The following is a 22550-nucleotide window of genomic DNA, read 5'->3' as shown; positions in this document are numbered from 1 at the left end:
CTATGGAATCATCTTTCACTGAGTGTGTAAAACCATCCATAGGTGGCACACCTCTTCATATCTGCTTAAAGTCCTTGGAGGGACACCCTCCATTACTATATACCAAGTCATCAATATCATACCATATCACTCCCATTATCATACCATATCATCTATATTATAGATATCATATCATATCATATCATATCATATCATATCTCATCTTTATCATGATCATGATAAGAGAGTCCTATTTAGTACCCAACGCCAGGAAAAATGTTTTTCTTCCCAGGGAATTTTCCTAGAGATAATGAATGCTATAATTATTCTGTTACCCCTTTGCCCTGTCTGCTAGGAAGTTGAGATCTCAGTTTTGCTCAATTACTTTGTGTAATTGTTCTCCTTTCCTCCTCCTTTACTATGTAGTTTTTGTCTTTCATCTTGACAGAATAGTTTTATGTCTTTGTGTTCTTATGTTTTATTGTGACTTTCTTCTAAGCTTAAAAATCTTTTTGGAAATAGGTAGATGTCTAAATAAGTTCTTGTCCTCAAAGTTTTTTTTTTAATTTTAAATTTCCATGTTATGTAATTTAATTTAATCTCTCATGTCATTCTCTGAACAGCTTATACCTGTGCCTCTGCTTATTATCTAACGGTTAAATTCTCTAGTTCTATTTCTGAAGTTATGAAAACTTAGAGGGGAGTATATGCCCCATGCAATTTATATCTAACCAACCCATAAGTATTTTGTTATGGGGGGCAGTGGAGGTAGTGGTGGCCAAGGAAAGGTGATAATAATGATGGCTGATGTTACTGAATCCTTTAGCATATTTTGGAGATGGTAATGTGTCCTTTAGCATATTATCAAAGACAAAGTACAGCTATCACTTAGTTGTCAAGATTGGAAAAGTTAAACTTTAGGAAGCAAACTCCTTTTGAAACAAGCCAGAGTCAGTTTTTTTCATGCCTTATCAACAGTCAGCTTCATCCAGAGTGTATGATGCACGAAGCCAGCTGAATTAGCTATAAGACCAATTTAGAAGTTCTGTGTAATGCCTTTGAATACCTTAATGTTGACACTAAACTCATAATTCACAATTTCAGGATATGCTTCTTGTGGGGAAGAGAAGAGGGCAGGGGCAAAACAACAATGTGCAAGTTCAAAGGGGTTGAAGATGCACTTCGGGTATTTGGATTGGCACTCCGGAGCTCGCGGATGCTTGTGATTGCTTATCTGACTTATCTAAACTGCTGACGTCAAAAGAATTAGGCTAGAAATCTTATGATTACAGCTTTTCTTGTGATCTTTTCTGGTATTTCCTGTTTCCTGTCAGGCCAAATATACTTCGAGAGAGGGTTATTTTATGGCATTTCACCATTTCTGCCTCAGCTAGACCCAGAGGTAGAGGAGGCATGAAGTAAAAATAATTAAGAACAGCAGCAGAAAGCTCTGTCTGCCCCCAACACTCCCACCCCGCAGCCACTGACGTTTCTAACATCAAAAAATGTTTCTGTAATGGTTCAGAGTAGGGTCTTATTTTTAATGGAATAAGGTCTATTGTTCATTAAAAAGAAGAAGCCACTTCCATTGTATTTCTGTTACCTTATTTGGGTGGTAATAAGCAGGCGGGCTGTGAATGGCATAATGCAGGCAGCTAAGAAGGCTTTTGAGAGGACAGGAGATAGCTTCAGAGCAAAAAGGAGGAAAACTGGCCACCAAGGCCTATACGCTTCTTTTGGGAATACAAACACCTTATAGAATCAGGAAAAATAACAGTGGCTGCAGATGAGCTTTATAAAATCTTGCCTAAATGTTGCTAAATCTTCCATGTGCTTTCTGAGCTAACACTATGTTTGCAAAGAAAGCTTGAGAGGGGTTAATCCTCAATGGTTCATGGGCAAACGTACCACCGACCCACGCTTTCAATGGCCACATGCACTGGCCCTGTCTGGCCCACCCTCCTGCACTGTATCTCCAGGCAACCATGCAGAAAGAAACATAACTATTATATAGGATCACAGTAACATTTCACTTATAATGGCTATAGCAACCAGCAGCTACCATGTCTATTTATTTCATATATAACTTCCTTTAACCTCACAATCCTGTTTAAATTCTTACATCTGGTATTCTTTTCTGGTGGGCAACTACCCTTTTAGTACAATGCAGCACGCTAGATGGGAAATTCACAACCAGAGCTTGGGACTTGTCCAGAACAATTTATAATTCAAGTCTGGGAACAAGAAAAACATGTGTGTTCACATACACACATGCATTTATGGGTGCACACGTACTTCTTGCTTGTGTAAGATGGATACCACACATATAACACAATCACAGAGACGTTAGTGCTTTGGAGTGAAGAGGACAGAAAATGAGATTTAGAGAGGTTATCATGGAGAGAGGCATTTTTGGAGTTTGACCATGGCAGGCAGCATGGCTGAATCAATAGCATGGCTGGGCATTGAGGGACCTAGAATTGGCTCCAAGTATGGTGTGTAACCTCTCTGGGGCTCTCAGTTTTCTCATCAAAAAACAAAACAAAACAAAACAAAACAAAAAAACTGCAGTGGCTTACTAGATGAACTTAGAGGCACTTTCCTTTATAAAATTCAAAGACTTCTCCATTTTTCCTCTTATAATTTGTCAATGGTTCTACAAAAGTGAAAGTTTCTTGTCCATATGCAACCCAGTCCCATTAATTCTCTTTGTTTCCCACTAGTTTTTACTTTAAACATCATGCTAAGTTAATTCGATTAACCTCCATTTCTCAATCGTTTCTTATGCTTTTCTGCCTTTGTACTTACATTCACGTTAATTCCTTCACCAAGAAGGTCATTTTGTCATATCTGTTGAGATATTAATGATCTTAGAGACATAGCTGTAAGCTATGTCCACACTATGCCTTCCTGGGTCCCTCTAGAGAAGGGTGAGTTAACACGGAGTCCTCTGGGGTATCTGTCACACTAGGTTTGTGTTTGAGTATGTGGTTTTATCTAACTCACTACATTATAAACTATATAAAAATTACACTTTTCTTAGACATTTTCTCATCCATCCTGTGGCACCTAGCCTTGAACTAATTGCTTAAAAAACATGGCAACCTGAAGACAGAAGAAATACGACTTGGCAAAGTAGGAGGGACAGGCTGTCGTGAAACTGTGAAGATCAGTTGTGTCAGGTCTTGAATTTGTGGAAGTGAGGATCATAGCTGGAATGGGAGGTCTGGATGGAAGAACACGTGGAATACACCTCTTTCAGGACAGGTTGGTACCAAGTGGCAAAGCGCTTTAACTGGATGGTTTATATATTATTTCTTGTAGTTCTGTGTAAAATACTATAGCACTCGGGAAAGTTGGTCTGTAAGTTAAAGGGAAAGTATTCAACATCTCAAAATTCTTGATATTTACTAAATATGGCCAGTGAACACCAAGTTGATGGTTGAGAATACATTAGTATCTTTACCTCAAGTCTAACTCTCCACCAGCCACTGTTGATAGGGCAATCCTTCTAAAATCTAAAATTTATCATGTCACTTCCCACTAAAATTATTTGAAGCCTTCTTATACCTGGAGGATATACTCCTTAGAAAGGTAGATGAGGTCTTTGGTAATATGGCCCCAGACTACCTCCCTATGAATAAGCAGTCTTTGTCCTTCCTCAGTGTTTCCACAGAGTATTATTCCTACTGTATCTTGAGACATATGCCTTTCTACCTTGATATCAGTGAGTTGTTTATACGTCTGTCTCATCTAACAGGTCATAACTTCTTTTTCTTCTGCTTTCGTCCCAGGCACATAACATAATGCTATGCACTGAGTAGACACTCAAACCATAATTATTCAATTGAATTGCTTTGCAAGAAAAACATAGAAATTTGATTTATTTCCCTTTCTGAATATCTTGAATAAATAACAAGTAAATAGAGGTCTCAATTTCTTCTGAGTTAGGAATAAGTCCTTATTCAATTGTGACTTCTTGCATGGTAGAAGATGCTAAATATTTGGATATGACATTAAAACACCATTTTCTATTCTGTGACCTCCTAGGGTGTTTCTCATTATTTTTGGAGGGTGGAGGCATTCAAAAAATTTTTTTTCAAAACAAAAATTTTTTAGTTCAATTTTATCTATTCACATTCTACAGTGCGTTTATCACCAAATCAAACAATAGGGCATTTAGGACTAAAGGGGGTAGAAATTGCTTTAGAGTTGATGAATCTGATGAGTTCACAGTTCTTGATTTTATATACCTATTTAACTGACGAGGAAATCTTTTCTTTTGTTCTACTGTAGAATGATACATTGAACCAAGACAAGCAACGTGGAACTCAACTAATATTCAAAGGAGAAACTAAGGGCAAAAAGATAGGTGTACATAAACCTTGAATGACTTATAGACAGAAGAACAGGGAGGGAGGTAGCTGGTTCTTCATATCAGCTACCATGGAAAAGGTAATAATGACTCCTGTTACAGAGCTGGAAGAAAACAGTGCTGTTTTCCCTGTTACAGCGCTGGCAGCCTTATTCCTCGTCACCCTCACTTCTCCTGGCATCTCCCATCCCTCCCATCCTTCTCTCTAGGAGCCAGAGTGCAGAGAAAGGAGAATACCTCTTAGAAATTTCCAATGAGCACATTTAAGCAATGAAAATGTATCAGACCTGACCAGAATACAATGCACTGTATGTTTATGATTGCAATTCAAATTTGTATTAGACATAAAACCTCAGCTTTTGAGGTGGAAACCAACCAGAAAGGTGTCACTTGTTCCCATCCTGTTTCATGTATTACAGTCATTCAGTTGAACTGAATGAAGTTCAATGAAGTTGAATGAAGTTCAATGAAGTTCAGTTGAACTTCAACAGTCAGCGTCGAAGTCCTGAGATTGGTTGCTGAAATGCATGTGTATATTTTAACCGAAAGAGAAAGAGGTAATAGGGTAGAATAACTGGGTCCAGCATGTGCATAGGAATGTAACTAAAATAAATACTATTGAATATGCAATACTCAAGTATGGGCCCAGCACATGGTAGCTCAATCCGTGTGTAACGGAGATAGTGGGTTTTTTTGTTTTTGTTTGTTTAATGTTTTTTATTTATTTTTGAGAACGAGTCACACAGTACTAGTGGTGGAGGGGCAGAGAGAGGGGGAGATGCAAAATCTGAAGCATGGTCCCGGCTCTGAGCTGTCAGCACAGAGCCTGACATGGGGCTCAAACTCACAAACTGCTAGATCATGACCTGAGCTGAAGTCGGATGCTCAACCAGCTGAGCCACCCAGGTGCCGCTGGAGATAGTGTTTTTTGAAGAGGGAGTCAAGATTCATCATTGACCCTCAGAGTGAGAAGGGTTTTTGTGTTTGTTTGCTTTCCTTTGTTGTTGTTGTTTGGTTTGTTGGTTTTTGTGTGAGCTTGCAGCAGAACAATACACTTGAAAACTGGTCTTTGTGGAAAGATAAAGGGACTCTCTACATTCTCCCATTAGATCCCATTGTCATTGAAAGGCTGGCAGATATGGTTTCTTGCCACTTCCACACTAGAGGCTCTCTCTGGGGAAGGAGAATATGGCACAAAGTAAGGCCATCTACTCCTGACAGCCTGGAGAATTATGGGGAAGAGAGTCAAAGACAGAACCCAGTGGTCAGATGAACATGCCTTGGCTCCCCAGTCTCAGGCTGGCATTTTGCATTTTGTGCAGTAGGCACATTCAGATAGGTGTGCGTGGGCCCAAGGCACACGATCACCCAGAACCACCTTGGAGAAAAGCAAGGGGCAGGGGAAATATTTATCCAAAAGAAGTAATTTAGTCTGGAGAAGATTGACCTCCACCATGATAATGAGCAAATACAAATTTTTTTATCCCATTCAGGTGGGCTAAAGAGGAAGATTTGATTAGTTGAAGAGAAACAGGCTGTATTTTACTGCACATTTCAGTGTGGACATTTGAGATCTCTGCTACAGTTGTCTTCAACAGTGACTGTTTTCATTTCTATATGTTTTTGTTTACACTTCTACTTGGATCCAGTTTCTTTGTAGTGATCTCACTTCACTTCCTTCTTGTTGGTACTCCACGGTTGTCTCCTTACTTGTCTCTTTCTCTTCTCTTTCTAACTTTTTTTTTTTTCAACAAAAGCTATCAACTTTTTTCAATGAATTTTTGACACAGATCCTCTGAACAAATATCTCTTTCAGTTTCCAGAAGTTGTCATCAAGGTTATCTATATTTGTGTGAGATATTTGGGTGCCATCCAAAAGAGATGCAGAAATAAGTAAGAAAAGAGTCTTGTGCTTTGGTTTTAATTCTAGAAGGAAGGAAAATCTGAGGATGTTCTAATTATTGCACTAAATGTGTCTCAATGCCCTTGGTTGTTTAATTTTCCTTATGAATGCTTTAACTAAAGATTTACATTTACTTTAGCACATTTATTACATTTCTCATTACATTACATTTACTTACATTTATTTTTGTTTGATCTCTCTATTGACCTTGATTTTATTTTACAATTTTCTGGTTTTCCACCTTTCGATTTCTACTATCAAGTACATGCAACTGCTACTCACTCTTTTTTGAAAAATTTGTCCCTTTCTCTCTAGGGATTTTATTTTTCTGTAATCAGCCTGGCTCCTTGGACTCACTTTTAAGGCCACACACAACTAAACCTTGCTTTGTCTTGTCGACTCTGCCTTCCAATTGCACACAAGGCCTACTTTTAAGTTTTATCTTGTTACTAATGGTAAGGGCCATGACCTAAAGGCTCTTCTTTAGTCTTCCCTCAGCACGTGTGTGAGAGCTGAGGGAATAACAAAATGCTCAGGACAGGGGTGTGGTTTATAATCTATAACATATCATGCCAAGCAGATTTTTTAGGTGAGAAGAAGTATTCTGAAGAAAGACTCTGTCATAATGTTGTAGTTCAAGGAATTTAAGACAAACGGAAAGATACAAAGCTCACCTCTTGGGTGGTCTTTTAGCGTTTTAGAGATTGAAGTCAATTCTCAAGAGAAATTTATGGAAAGACAGGGAAAAAATAGAAAAAGAAACAATGATGTCTACACTGTATACAGATCTAGGCTAGCACACTGTATTAAATCACAAGTACTTTGTGTTCTGCCTCCTCTTTTTGATAGGGTGATATATACCTACCACATACTATGAGGTGTATTGATAATTGAAGAGTGAGAAAAATCAGGTAGTAGAAAAGACCACACTCTTCTTTACATTGTTTCTGTGAGTGAAAAAAATAACTTGGAGATTTTGGTCTTTTTACAATAAAGCTTCTAATGTTTTCCTTTTAGAAATTAGTAAGATGCCAAAGTCAATGCTCTGCTGTTCAGTTAACCAGACTTGTTTAAAAAAAAAAAAAGAAAGAAGAAAGAAAGAAAGAAAGAAAGAAAGAAAGAAAGAAAGGAAGAAAGAAAGAAAAGGAAAAAAGAAACTGTTTCCAGGCAAAGAGCAGAGGACGTGGGAATAACATCCTCCATTCAGCTCCAACCCCTCAAAAGCTCATTTGTAGGACTGGGTAAACACACACCTTCCGCATTCTATTTTTGAAATTACGTTGAGGAATATACAGACTGTTATCTGTAAAAAAAGCAACTTTTCAAACTTTAGTTGATATAAAATGTTCCAAAATGCCTGAACAGAGTAATTATTTTTAAAGTATATAAAAGCTTTCACAATTTATATGCATTTGCTCTAAAATTTTATAATTATCAGTGCATTTCAACTTCCCTATATGAATATAGAACTGTCTCATATTAGTTTTGTACATAGTTTATAGCTTTTTAATAGTTGGGGAATCCACTGTCATGTATTCTTTTCTTTTATTTTAAAAGCTATAATGATTAATCCTGATCCTCTACCAGAATATAAACTTAAAAATGATTCCATTAAAAGGAATAACTAAATTCATATTTGAGTAATCTTTGCCTAGAAAAAAATGTTCATTCATGCATTTAATGGCAAATTGTAAGCTATTTTGTTCCTTCTGATAATTTCCTTTTTTTTACTTATCAAAGTGTATTGAGTGGCTAATGTGTGAAAGATGTTAGGAAGAACACAAAGAAAATAGAATGTTCTTCAGATTGTCAAAAAGCTGAGAAGCCAGGAGGGAAGGAAGAAAATGTACATTAATTATGACAAAGTGATTTGTTTGTGAAAGAAATACAGAGAAAGTTCGGTGAGACTTCAAAAGAGAAAGACACACACTCCTTCGGTAACCTCAGGAAGGCTTTGTGCAGGGAATGGTATATGAGTGGGGTCTTAAGGAATGGCAAAAGTTGGGGGCATGGAGGGAAGTCAACAATGGACAGAAAGCCAGGATGTAGCTATGGCATGCTTGTCCTGTCTGGGTCGAATGCAAGTGCTTATGGGGCAATAATGACAAATAAGATGGGAAAAGTGAGCTAGTTCCAGACTGTGGAGAGCTTTAAATGCAGGATAAAAGTATTTGGAATTTCTCTGCAGACAATAGAGTATCACTGAAGGATTCTGAAGAAGGGCAAGACATATTCTGATTTTTCTTTTGATGTTACTGATCTAAATCACACAGTAGAAAGAAGAGGGGTAGAGAACGGCATGTTGGTGCCTCAGTCAGTTAAGCGTCCAACTTTGGCTCAGGTCATGATCTTGCAGTTCATGAGTTTGAGTCCCACAATGGGCTGTCTGATCTGATCACAGTCTGATCTCAAAGCAAAGCCGTTCCCCACTCACGTTTTCTCTCTCCCCCTCTCTCAAAAATAAATAAAACATAAAAAAAAAAAGAAGGGTAGAGAGAGTACTAGAGTTAGGAACTACTGCAAGAGGATAAACAAAACATGAAGTTTGGCCAAGGGCCATGGAACTAAATAGAAAGCAGGTGATGAGCATGAGGTATTGTTGAGAAAATAGCAATAATACCAATAATTATAACAGTTAACATCTACTGAGAATGTAGTAGAGCTTAGGCTCTTTTCTAGGCTTTTTTTTTTTTTTGGTATTATCTCATTTAGTCTTCACCTTTTGTGAAGGTGCTATCAGTATTCCCTTTTTATAGAAGAGGCAACTGAGGCACAGAGAGGTGAAATAATTTGCCCAGGTTCACACAGTTTGAGTGAGAGAGGTAAGACTTAAAAATTTGAAAATCTCAGCACTGCACCAATAGTCTGGTACTACTAATTTGTATTATGGACTTAGAACCAACTGGAACTGGGCAGTTAGAACAGTTTTGAAAAAGGGTTTCTGCAGAGGTCATGTCATTTATAAAAATAAGGAAGTCATGTGAAGGACAAGATTTAGTGAAAGTAAGACACTGTCTTCCAGTTTTTGCTCAATTTTGCATTCTGATTTAAGAACAGATTAGGGGTGCCTGGGTGGCTCAGTCGGCCAAGCATTCAACTCTTGATTTTGGCTCAGGTCATGTTCCCAGGGTCGTGGAATGGAGCCCTACACTGGGCTCTGCACTTAGCGTGGAGCCTACTTGAGATTCTCTTTCTCTCCCTCTACTCCTCTCCCTCCCACTCACACACTCTTTCTCTAAAATAAATAAATAAATAAAAACAGATTCAAGTGTCAACGATTATTACCCAGTTTAGCTACAGATTGAGTGCAAACTAATGCACAAGTCGTTGTTTTAGAAAAATGGTATGAATTAATGTCACGTTATCTACTATTAAGACTCATTGATTCTTTGATCAAAGCAATTTGTCCTGCTTTGAATGAGATCATTAATACTGATGAGTGATTGAAAATGTGTTTGAATTTTAACAAATGATTTTGAATTTCACCACTTTTATTGCCAATACTTGGAGTTGACAGAAAGGTTTAAACCAATGAATGCTTGTTTTCACATAGATGCTGTAGATAGAACTCCCGTTCACCAATTTATAATTGTTCTTCTCTTGATAAGGATTTGATTCTTCCCTGAGTCCCTGGAGCTTAGCACAGTCCCTGGCATACATTAAACATTCAATAAATGCTCCTTGACTTATAATCATAATAATGTTCAATCTTCAATATATTTATATTATGCTTGATACTTGAGGTACTTTAAAATAGTACTTTGAAGGTCAATTTGAATTGTAGAGTTCTGGAATCAAAGAATTCTTTTGGAGATTTTTTCCTCTAAGGTGGTTTAATTTTTAGAGCGAAGTATAAAGCAAATTTCTGATATTTTATTCTCCTGGAAAGGCTTGGAAAGTTACAATGGCATGGGGAAAATATATATACATATTTTTTTTTAGGGAGTTAGGTATTTTTATATTTTTCTGATACCAAAGGCTATTGAAATGAGAACAAGCTTAATAAATAAGTAAATAATGTAAAATTTAGACCAGAGACACCAAAAGAAAGGTAAGTTCTGTGGCTATAGAATTTGTAGTTATTTGGTTGAATTCCAAAATAAAATTATTTATTCAACTGAGAACAAGCTCTGTTAGGAGATGTCTAGCTTTAGGTTGCTGCCGAGAATCACAATTAGACTAATATTTGCACTTACTGCATTTGAGAAACTGCCTATTTATTTCCTGCCCTTCTTCTCCTTCCCCAGAACCCCCTCCTGGGCATGCTACCACCACCATGCTTTAAAGCTTACTTTTTTTTTTTGATGATAGATGGGGAATCTTCCCCTGGGCCTTCCCAGCACTTGAAGCTTGGATCTAAAACTAAAGCCCTCAAAATAGTAGAAAAATGTAAAGGCACAATTGTCTGGCTTATTTTGCATGGTAATATAATTTTTCTGGTTTGACCAAGATTTGTATTATATCATGAGTTCCTATGTTTGTACCTCTACATATAATCAATAAAACAATGTCTTAGTTAACTTTAAATAACCTAGCGTGTGCCTGACTTGTGTCAGTTTTGTGGACTACAGCTGGGTGATGGAGATCTTGTTCTGGTTCTAACACAGGGTCAGTATGTGACCCCAGACAAGTTATTTAGTCTCTAATCCACTCTTCACCTCTTTGGATTAACTAGATAATTAGACCATCCTTTGTTTCATAAAGGGAAAACAATGTGAGTATTAAGCAAATTAAACAGTTGGATATGATCCAATGAACTGAGTTGGTGCTCCAACTTTGGGCACGCTGATCACTTCCAGAGCTCTCTCCAGAGCAAACAGTGCCTCCACCAAAGCCCAGATGCACAACATGTGAAGATGACGAGCCCCACTTCTTCCTGTCATCCCCCATTCCCTCCTCCAGCCTATCGCTACGACAGTCACTGTTAGTCTCCAGCCAACGCCCATCTGAAGCTGGAAGGAAGATGTTCATACATGTAACCTCCTCTCTCGCACGTCCTTGCTCCCTTCAGGGGACACTGTTCCGGTCTGTCGTCCATCACTCACAATTTAGTGAAGCTCATCTTAAAGCCTCTCATGAATACATATTTATGCATTTATTTTCCCACAAATTCTTTTGCTGTCTGCCTTTATTACCTAAGCAAAATCTCAGAACACTTTTCCATTATACTTGTGAGAAACCAAGTCCCAGTCTTGTGTGAGATGTATGAACGAAAATAAGGATGTCCCTCCCTAAAGAAAAGAAGAGCTGGAGACTTTAAGGTTACATTCAACTTACTAAAAACAGTGATATCCACCTCTAAAGTCTTGAAGACTATTGGTTCTATTTGGAACTTCTGCAATTTCATGGTTTTTAAAACATGTAAACCTATGTATCAGTTACCACAAGCAGTGAAAATATACATAGAATGTTTTAGCTTTCAGTTTTCTTGTGTGTGGTTATAGCATGGCAAATATATTGTGTGATACAAATGTAACATCTATACAGGTACAGATAGCAGAGAGGAGGAAACAAACCACTGTGGGGGAAGATGCCCGGGCATGGGGGTGGAGAGCAGGAAAGCCCTTACAAAGAAAGGGATGCTTGAAGTGGACTTTGTGGTTTGAATTAAAATTTATTTATTTATTTATTTATTTATTTTTTATTTTACTAAATTTTTTTTTTAATCTTTTTTAAAACATTTATTGTTGAGAGAGGGACAGAGCATGAGCGGGAGAGGGGCAGAGGGAGAAGGAGACACAGAATCCAAAGCAGTTCCAGGCTCTGAGCTGTCAGCACAGAGCCCAATGTGGGGCTCAACCCCACGAACTGTGAGATCACGACCTGAGCTGAAATCGGATGCTTAACCAACTGAGCCACCCTGGTGCCCTGTTTTATTTATTTTTATTTTTTAAAAATTTTATTTATTTATTTATTTATTTTGAGAGCAAGCGAGAGAGAGAGAGAGAGAGAGAGAGAATCTCAAGCAGGTTCTGTGTCAGCTCAGAGCCTGATATGGGGTTGGATCCCACAAACTGTAAGATCAAGAGTCAGATGCTTAACTGACTGAGCCACGCAGGCGCCCCTGAATTAAAGCATTTTTAGTTGGCTAAGTCAAAGAAAGACATTCCAAGCACTAGGCAAAGCTCAGAGATAGGGCACCACTTGACGCATTTTGAGGAACAGGAAGTTGTTAGCACTGTCAAAATATGAATTGTGTGAGAGTTCTGAGTCAAGGGTCAGATGAGAGAGAGAGAGCGAGGTTGAGAGAGAGAGAGATAGTGAGAGAGAGAGATCATTATACGTCTTGGTGTTTTTTTGACAAGCTTTCTACCATAAAACCAGTACACTAACTGAATACAGCCTAAACCCTGTCTTTCTAAAAATGGAAACGCGCCAGATTTTTGGAACTATTCTTCAAGCGTTCCTGAGACCCTCACTGTCACGCTGTTCTGGGTGGAATGGCACAGAACACCTGATTCAGGGAGGAGCTTCAGCATCAGGGACAGGACGGGAGGAAGTAGGAGACAATTTGGAAAGTGAAGCAACTTGTCTTTGGGGCCGCACCACATGGCTCAGGCTGCATACGTGGATGACAAGTTCTCATGCCCATGACAGGAAGGGAGAGCCCCTCATCTCCTTGAGAATGCCAGGGCAGGGAGGGAAGAAGAAGAAGAGGCAGACCTCCTTGGAGAAGGTATCCTGCAAACAGGACAAAGGGGACAGCAGACTAGGGAACAGCCTGTCCGGGAGCCAAAGTGGCTGCTGAGAGATTCCACTGCGAGTGAGGCAGTGGTCCAGGGATAAATTAAGACTCCTCTAGTCAGCTTTGCAACGTCCTGAAAAATGTTCCTTTTAAGTGAGAGTCACAGAAGTTCTATTTTCTGTCTGTAGTACTGCTTTTTTCAAGAATTAACCCCCCACTCACCTATAGTAAAAATAACAACATAAACCTATCCCCAACACATGCTAACGGCTGTTGTATTAGGTAACTTTATTAAAAGCGCAATTTGAAATATGAATTTTAATCACTTAATTTACTGAAACAAACCAAGAGTGGTAACAGTTGAAGTGTCACAGTGAAGGTGTCTGCCCAGGTGGGTTTTTCCATCTGTCTTGTACGACTCCCATGAAATATGGATGGCTTTGGCATTACCTCATTTCTTCTGACCAAGACCCGTTTCCCTGGGCATTCATCTCCAATTTGCCACATAAACCTCAGTCTCACTGGTTTTCTTCTCATCCCTAAGTACTCATGTTTACTAGAGACCAACACTATTTTTCCCCTTCCTTTCAAGTCTTTTTTTTTTTTTTTTGGTCCAGAACATTATTTTGTAATGATATTCTTTTTAGATCATTAGGCAACTTAAAAAAGTTTCTACATAAATTGTTAAAAATCAGATCAGCTGCATTTTGACTTCTTAGTCCCTTTCCGTGTAGGAAGAGAGGTAATTTTTGGTCTTTCCTGTCTAGGCTCCTACTTCTCACCACCAACGGTATGTCAGGATTCCGTTGCATAGGGCTAGCCAAGACTTCAAATGCATAAACACACGCTCGTATTTGTTCTTCTAAAGTGAACCACCACTTTCCAAATAGCTACCAACACATTCCCCAAAGGAAGAGAGCACCCTGCGACCAGTTACGTTTCTTAGTTTACGGTTTTATCAGAGCCTCTTGGGATCCTTCGCAGGGATCCTAGCTGTCCTGGTGGTTGTGGTGCCGGCTGTCAGAAAGGTTCTCCACAACTGTCCTAAACACAGCACATTCTTATAACATGACAAAGTCCCTATGAGTCATCATTTCCACATTTGTGAGGGAGTTGATTTTTCCTGGTATCAATGGGGGAATCTGTATTATTGATTGTCACCTCCAAAGGGGAAATCGAGGCAAGGAAGTTTGCCAACTTTCCCAGGACATGCAAAGCTTCCAGACCACTCAGTCTTGGGAACACGATACATGCCGTAGCTCCATAGTTAAAGATCGGGAAACGTATTTTACTTTATAAAAAGCGTTACAAAAAGCAGCCCAGGAAGAATATCGTCTGGGAGAGAATTCTGACTTGCCAATAAGGAATTGCAGGGGCAGGATCGCCAGTAAAGAACATCTAATTCCACCTCCACCTTCTTTTGGGGGGACTGAAGTTCAGGAAATTTCGCTTGTTTAAGCCGCGGGGCAAGCAAGTGTGAGCGGAGCCCAGAGCCCAGGTTACTGGATCCCCAGTCTGTTAATGCTCCTCCTACCACATCCTTCTTAATTTTAAAGATGCCTTCCTACGATGGAGCAGACGTTCATTAATCCCAGCCCTCGAACCCCGTGCTGCAAGTGGTCTTCCTTCCTTCTCCCGTCTTTCTGGCTCGGGCTCTGCACGGCAGGGACCCAAAGCAATCGGACTTGGCCCTGTTACCTCTCGCACCTCACCATTTACCTGCGAAGCTGTGGAGAGCATCTTCGTTCTCCAGAACGCCTCTCTGCTTGGTCGCCTGCAGCTCACTTTTGGATTTCCAGACCAGCTTTACCATCCTGAGCATCTCGGGCAAGTCCCAGGGCAGCGGCCCCTGCTGGCACCCCGGCCGGCCGCCCGCGGAGGAGGGCAGCACGCCTTCCGGGGCCGTCCACCTCCTGCCCAGCTCTGCCGAGTGGAAGTAGCGCTCGAGGACAGGCATTCTGCCCCGTCCCCCCGCGGAGCAGCTGGGGCCGCCGCTGCCGGGGCCGCCGCGGCCGCCGCCGCCGCCAGACGGGAGAGTCTTCCCAGGCAGGGGAAGGCGAAGCCCCGGGAAATCTCCTCCAGCTCCGGAAAGGCAAGCCTCCTCCAGCCTGGCACAGCCTCCCTGTCGCTCAGGCGCTCGCAAACACTGACGACGCGGCGACTCACTTGCCCAGGTTTCTCGCCGGTGAGAAGTGCCACCGCGCTCGCTCCTTGGAGACGAGCGCACTTTCCCCCCACCCAGCTCTCCCGGGCACTGGCGGCACCGCGCTTAATTAATCCCAGGCCGCCGCTGGGACGGCTGCTGGGGGGAAAGCCATCGAGGCTTTAGCATTTGCCTGTCCTCTTCCGATTCATTTGTTCCCCGTTCTCCTCTGGTGCTTGTCAAAGTTTGTCAAGTGGCTTGTCTCCGGGCCAAGAAGCGGGGCTCCCCCTTTGCCAGCTTCTCCGAGGGCTCCTCCAGAGGCCGGTCGGTTATCTGAAGGTGTCAGGTGAAGAGAGCGCCCCCCCCCCCCCCCTTCCTTGCAGGAAGCCTAGAAGCTTCCCTGGCTCTAGCCCCGCAAGTCCCAAGGAGCTCTCGGAAAACGGGAAGTTGAGCACTGGCAGAACCGATTTGCAGCTGCTGCTCTCTGGAAGGTCTGGCGGGGGGCCACCTTGTCTGTCCACCGCGTCTGCACTGGGATGGGGTTAGGCAGAAGGCTCTGGGATGGATCCTCACCCCACAGTTCACACACTCCCTTCCCCCACACCCCTCCCCCTCGCTGTCACTGGGTTCTCAGCAAACCTAACTGGGTTTTGGCCTATTGGTCAAATCCCTTCGTAACCTCAGCCGCCCTTCAGCTGGAAGGGAAATGACATTGAATCACATCCCAAAGCTAACTCTGAAAGAAGTGAATTAGGGAAGCACCAAGATCCTCACGCGATCGTGCAGTGGGGTTGCGTAGTCTGGATAGGTACCCTGGGCTTGTTAAAACCCCCTTGCAAAGAAAACTGTAATCATTTTAAAGGCTATTCATGGGGGGGGGGGGGGGGGGGGGGGGCGTACGAGGCACTGGAAAGAAAGGAGAGAGTGTTGAAGATCCACTTTCCAGAGACAGAGCGCTGTGGACTTGATATTTGGGTCGCTAACTGCTGTGCCCCCACCTGTGAGGGGTTCAGCTGAGGACAGTCCTGGGCCAGGCGCAAGCCGGGTCCCACGGCTCAGGTGGAGAAGCCAGCCCTGCAAGTCAGAACCACACAACAGAAGGGGGTGCCCCCTGTAGCTTATGTGAAAAGCCCCAGACATAAATGAAAGTGGGGTGGTATTGTGTTGGGCACTTTTGTCAGCAAATTGGGTTTGTAGGAACAATTTGAAGTTGAACATTCACGTGGCTAGCTCCTGTTTTCTTGGCAGCCATTGCAACAAGCCCATCTTTTTCTCCTCTTCACATCTCTGCCATTGCAAAGGGCTTTATTTTGCTTGGCATTTTGTTTTGCTGATGTACAATCTGTTGCTCCTTTCTACATTCCTTGCGGGGCATGTTTATCACACAGTCATTTGATGTTTCTTCAGGGGAGAGAAGAGGAGACTTCGGGGAAAGGAAAAAGACCGTTGTAAGGTGTGTTTTATTTTCATTGCCCTCACGTCATTTTTTACAATGTGAAACCAGCAAAGGCTACTGTAATTTTGTTGTTGTTATTATTCCTCTAAATCTAGGGTTAATAAGTTTAGTTTTCCACACTGAGTTAAATGGCTTTTCTCTTTTTCTGGATGGAAAAATACACTGGTAAACCTACTTTCTTTCCTACTAGGTGAGGAAGCATCAACATCTTTGAGGGTATAAAATAACAATAAAAGACATTGAAGACACTGCTGCTTGTGAATTTCATTATTGAAATATTAATCAGACAGCTCTTCCTATAACAACTACATATTCACTTAGCCCAATTTGGGAAAAATCAGTGTTCCACTTATGAGAAAGATGAGCCTTTTTTTAAAAAATAAAGTTTATTTATTTATTTTGAGACAGAGAGAGAGAGAGAGAGAGAGCGAGCGAGCACATGAGTGGGGTAGGGACAGAAAGAGAGGGAGAGAGAATTCCAAGCAGGCTCCATGCTGACACAGTGCAGAGCCAGACTCAGGGCTCGAACTCACGAACTGTGAGATCATGACCTGAGCCGAAATCAAGAGTCAGATGCTCAAATGACTCAGCCACCCAGAAGCCCCTAACTTCCCTCTTTGTTAAGAGGTAAAGGGACTTAAGAATCAGTGTGATGCTTCCATCATGTTTGACAGCCCTTCCAGCTCTTATGCTTGTATCACACCTAGGCATCAAAACTCTCTAGATTTGAAATGATTTTATTTAAAAAGCACATGTAGGCTGTTGCACTCTATGAGCATATTTCCTGAATAATGTCTTAAACTCACTCCTCAGTCACAAACTTCCTTGACATAACAACTGAAGAGTTTCCTAAGTGTTTGACTATTTTTATTTTTGTTCAGTTATTTTGCAATAGTACTTAGCATCAGGATATCCTGACCCTTGGAACAAAGGGGTTAAGAACAAAGAAAACAAATATATGATATAATATGTCACATACACTAATGCATTAAGAATACAACTTTTCGTGGAACATTTCTTTCAGAATGACATTTTTAAAAATCCAAGCATATAAATTTCCACTGTGTTCTCTGTATTGTTTCCTTGTAACAAGTTGTTTCCTTGTAAAAAATATCTTAGAGAAGTTACAAAATGTTGGATCATTGGACATGAATACTTCCTAGTGGAGATGAGTTAGGGCCAAGCAAGTAGCATCTCAAATTTTCCTTCCCAAGAAGGAGTCTACTTTGTTTGAAGATTTGAAAATTGAAAAGTTTGCAGAATTAAAAAAAAATTCTCCCCAATATGGGATTATCTTCATCCCAGGGTAGAAGTGCAAAAATACCACAAGAAAGGTCATTCTCATGGTATTTCTGTCTCACATAGAAACAGGAAGTACAGGAAATCTTGCGGGAAAGCTTGGCTCAGGAGATTTTTGGCTCAACTACAGGCTCAAGAGGTTGGGATAAACTGACAAGATGCTAGTACTCAGACTAAAATTATTATGCCACACATATTCTTTAACAGGCGGTTTTGTTACATTTCATAGGCTGTGATATTTTCTGTCCTTCAGATAGTTGCGTTGGAAGAGCATGCCTGTAAACCTATGATTTTAAGTTTCCTCCGTGGGCATCATTCACCTTGAGTTTGTACCTGCAGCCAGAAGTTTGGATCACTGGGGATGGGGTCAAGGGGCTGGTGATGAGGTTCTGTACCCAGAGGAGTCATGGAGAAAAGAGGTCTCATCTATGTGACTTGTGAGGATTCTTACAAATCTTAATATCTGCAGTTAATGTGCTACATATAGGACATTTTAAACTTTCAAAATAACCTCATTTTTAATTCAGGCATTGTGAGCCAACCTAACTTTCCATTAAAAGGAAAATAGGGTAGTTCTTTTCTTGTGCAAAAGAAATGTAATGAGAACTAACCAAGTCAAAAAATCCTCGTTCCAATGGATACCTAATTCTACCAAAAATACTTTGCTATGTGTTTGCAGCCATAAAGGAAAGAATTGGTAACCACAGTACTAACGGATATAGCCAAGAACAAAGATTCAAAGACCTAATGATTTAGAACCTGGATTATTTTGAAGAATTTCTATCGTTCTGGGGGCTATGTTAAACTCTTACAGACTTGTGGGTGTTCTAGTCATTAAGCAGGTAAGTATTATGTGTGATTTTAAAAAGAAAATATTAATAATATTAAATATTTCTAATTCTTTTCAGAAATGAATTTTTTAATGGAAACTTGGAAATATGTGTTTATTTCAATTTTTATAATTTGGAATCTATCTGTAGATTCTCACAAAACTTCATTTTAACTGAAATCTCATTCACGGATAGTTTGGTAATGCTTCATACGCTTATTAACCCCCATTCTGCTTCTATCTTTAAAGAAAAATTTCAAACTATTGAGGGAGTTTATTAATTTTGTCCTGGCCTTTCCTCTCCATCAGTTTAAATACACACACATACACACACACGACCACCCTGGTTTCACAAATGCAATTCAAATGAAATTCAAAATGAGCAAGGAAGGAAAAACAGGTCTTTCAACTTTGCTTAATGTTGTCTAAGTAGAAGAAGCTCAAACAATTTACAGTGTCCTTCGAAAGAAAGAGAAATGTAATAACTTTGACCTTAACTAATCTCAAGGAATGATGCCAACAAATAGGGGAAGGGACTTGGTCTGCAGATAAGGAGCACATCAGGGAGCACACATCTCTACTGTCCCATGGAAAGGGAGGACAGTGGACAGTGCAAAATGAGGAACGACGAGGTGGGAAAAGTAGATTCACGGTTTCATTTCACAACAAGTATTTAAACTACAGTCAAGTCTTCCCTTATTCACTCTGCAAATGTGTATTAACAGTGAAAGCTCAAGCAGAAGGGAGAACCTTTTGCACAACCCTTTTCAGGGACCCTAACCTGCCTGGCTTCCCCACCTCAGGTTCTGGTTTTCATTTTGAGTTACCGCTTCTTCCATTTCTTTGCTTTGCACATTTAAAGAGAAAAACCAGGGTTTTAACTGGAACTAGCATGAGATATCTATCTTGGCTCTCAGACATCTTAACTAATGCTAAGTTTACTGTCTCTGACAACCCACAACAAACGAGTCCAATAACACAGGGGTTGAGAACAAAATGGCAGGAAGACTTGATTTTCGCCACTTTGCTCCTCCTCCCTGCTGTTGAAAAACCATACATCGACACTGTTGCATAGTAAAAACAAAAACAAAACAAAAACCTGAAACAAACAAACAACCCCCCCCCACCCCGTTATTCTCTCCATTACCAAACATTTGATGCTTTACTGTGTGACAAGGCATCCTCTGGCTGAAACCTTTCTAGGATTTCAGAACTTATTTCCGATTGTAGAAGATTGTAAGTGGAGTAAACTTTTTATAATTTCATATTCAGGTGTGCCAGCTTCTGAAGAAATAGCTACAACAACGAAATCTCCAAAGCAGCTCTCTGAGACTACTTAGGGTTACAAAAAGTATGTTTCGATCTCAGCTCACCACTGAACTTTGCCTCAAACTTAGTGACATCTCCATAAATGGGTTTGATGGCAATAACCACATTACCCGTCACATTGGGATCTTGTAAAAATAAAAGAAGAGTAACCTCTGAGTTAATTTAAAGCCATAATGAGCTATAAATGTTTTAAAGGATTATTTCTAAACTATAAGAAGTCATAATTGACAATTTACCTAAACTCAGATTTTGGCTATGTTTTCCTGGGGTCTATTAGAAAGCTGAAAAAGTCAATCCCCCAACCCTTGAAGTAGGTCCTACTTTGGAAATTTGTGTTCCCCAAGAGGATGCAGGAGCAGAGGAAATCAAAGGCAAGGGTATTAGAGTACTGGGAGAGGTGGTGACGGATTTAATGGTACAAAAGTGGGGTAAAGTAGGTAAAATGTTTTGACATTGACAGGTGAATGAGAGTAGATAAAGGAGAGAATATGAGTTAAAAAAAGTGTTTCAATAGGATAAATATTTATTATAACTGCCCTTTGGAGTTGTGAGAACGGCTCATGACTCATACCTAGGATGTCAGCTTGCATGATTTGCACCATCATTATTATTTAGTGCTCTGGTTAGTACTGTATAGATTCCTTTGATTGGGAATTCCAATTTTAGCCCGTGATGACTAATGGTATGTTTGATGTTCATGAGCTGTACGGCTCTGTGTCATATGCTGTGGTTGTGAACATGTGTGTTTAGGCCTTCCACTGGTCTCATTTCCCTAGACTAACTTATGTGGGCCTCAAATTTTTTGCTTGTGGGGATATGCCTCCAGCATTTTTATGATTTTGATTGCTCCTTGCTGGTCTTCATTTAATGTGTTTTTAAAAGAAGTATCGTGGGTAAAACTAAATATAATGTTTAAAAAGTAGCCTAAGCAAAATCTGAAATATGTTTCTACTTTTTGTTTTTTTTTTGCTGGTGGGATGTTTGAATTTTGGAAACTCTCAAGAATTAGGCCAGGCTGAGTAGATCTCAAGGAGGCTGGAGGGGAGATTATCTAGACATCCACAAGGAAATGCTGAGGAATGCCTGGGCGAGGTTTTTTTCCCTTCTTAATATAATAATGAAAAAAAAAAACCCTAGACCACTAATAAGATATAGAGAGATTATCAATATTACATAACATAAAAGGAAACAACATAAAAGGAAAGTTATAAGATGGCAAAACATATAATCTTCTAACAGGACCTATTTGTTCCCTTGGCATTCATTTATGTTTATGTTTATGGAGTTCAAAGTCAATTTCAAAGAAGGAAATTTCAACTGCTACACGTGTAGGAGTATAATCCTACTGCCTCTTCAAAGTATTCTTTATTTTTTCATCTATCACTTATTACTTCCTGGTGATTATGAGTTACATAAAATATCTATACCTGAAGGTGTCTCTCAGATGCTATTCCAAAGCAATGCTTCTCAAATGTAAATGCACATATAAATCACCTGGAGACCCTATTACGTGCAGAGTCTGATCAGGCAGGTCTGGGTGGGGCCTTGAGATTTTGCAAGCTTCCTGGAGATGACAAGGCTGCTGGTGGTGGACCACACTCAGTAGCAAGGCTGGAGGGTTACCATGTAACAGATACTTTCTGCCTCTCCCATATTAGTTATTTATGAAAGAAAATGCAGCTAACATCCTAATCTTTACAGATACACATAGTAGGATTCTTGAAAACAATCAATTAATACCGGGGCAGGTCAGATAGTCTCAATTGGAAATAAGCAACCAGAACCACGGTGTAAGAGCAGGGCTGTGTCCAGCAACATTCATGACATTGAACAACTACGTGGTTTTTAAATTTTGTTTCATTCATTCATTTCTTTCCCCCTGTGAATTAACTTTAAAAATATGGTTGAATGTCCAATATAAATTACTGTGATGAATAATATATGTGATGGAGTCTTAACTTCAAAACTAAGTGGCTATTTTTGAAAATCTTTTCTGACCAAACGTGAAAAAAAAATTTGCTTAGGCCAATTTTGCCATTCCCTCTTCTTTCCAGCATTTCGTTGTGGTCCTGTTGCTATGTTTAGAACAATCAGAATACAGGCAAGGCTCTGAGTCTTGAATCTCCCTCATTAAGGATACTCTCACCAAGACCTGCTCCTTCATTTGATTTATCAGAGGTCTTTATAAAGTGGTCTTTGGATGAAGCTTGGTAATCTTTCCCACTGTGATATTCTAGGCATGAGTGAATGGTGGCCAGATGATTCCCGCTAAGCAAAAATGGGAAAAAAAATAAGTAGGCATTCATGGAGCTATAGCCAGGAGCCAATGGTGCTGCTGACTCAGAGAAACATACTGTAATGTCACAGCCACAGTGAAACACAAAACAAAACACAAGAGATAAATAAAATAAACTCTGCAACAGGCTGCACTCTTTATCAGGTATTGCTTAGAATTTATGCAGCCCTAGGGATAGTATGTGTGGGAAAGTGATGCCAGAAGCAAGAGGCATGTGAAATCAAATGGGAGACAAGGGTAATCAAGAGCACGAGGC

At 40.2% G+C, this 22550-nt stretch overlaps 1 protein-coding gene across 3 annotated transcripts in view; it reads right to left on the bottom strand.

The window, feature by feature from the left end:
* The window catches only part of PDE7B (phosphodiesterase 7B), a 578460-nt gene that overhangs the window by 124982 nt on the left and 430928 nt on the right, over window positions 1-22550 (bottom strand). The window contains exon 1 of one of the 3 annotated variants that reach the window (XM_049654414.1): window positions 14662-15207. The exons of the other annotated variants lie outside the window; for them this stretch is intronic. Coding sequence (XP_049510371.1) covers window positions 14662-14899 — 238 coding nt within the window. The 5' untranslated portion in view covers window positions 14900-15207. Of the gene's footprint in view, window positions 1-14661; window positions 15208-22550 lie in introns of those variants that run through there. 3 annotated transcript variants of the gene reach the window in all.

This window comes from Panthera uncia (assembly GCF_023721935.1).
Source record: "Panthera uncia isolate 11264 chromosome B2 unlocalized genomic scaffold, Puncia_PCG_1.0 HiC_scaffold_24, whole genome shotgun sequence".
Taxonomy (NCBI): Eukaryota; Metazoa; Chordata; class Mammalia; order Carnivora; family Felidae; genus Panthera; species Panthera uncia.
The sequence above is the reverse complement of the archived record's forward strand: the minus strand, read 5'-3'. Positions and strand labels throughout refer to the sequence as shown.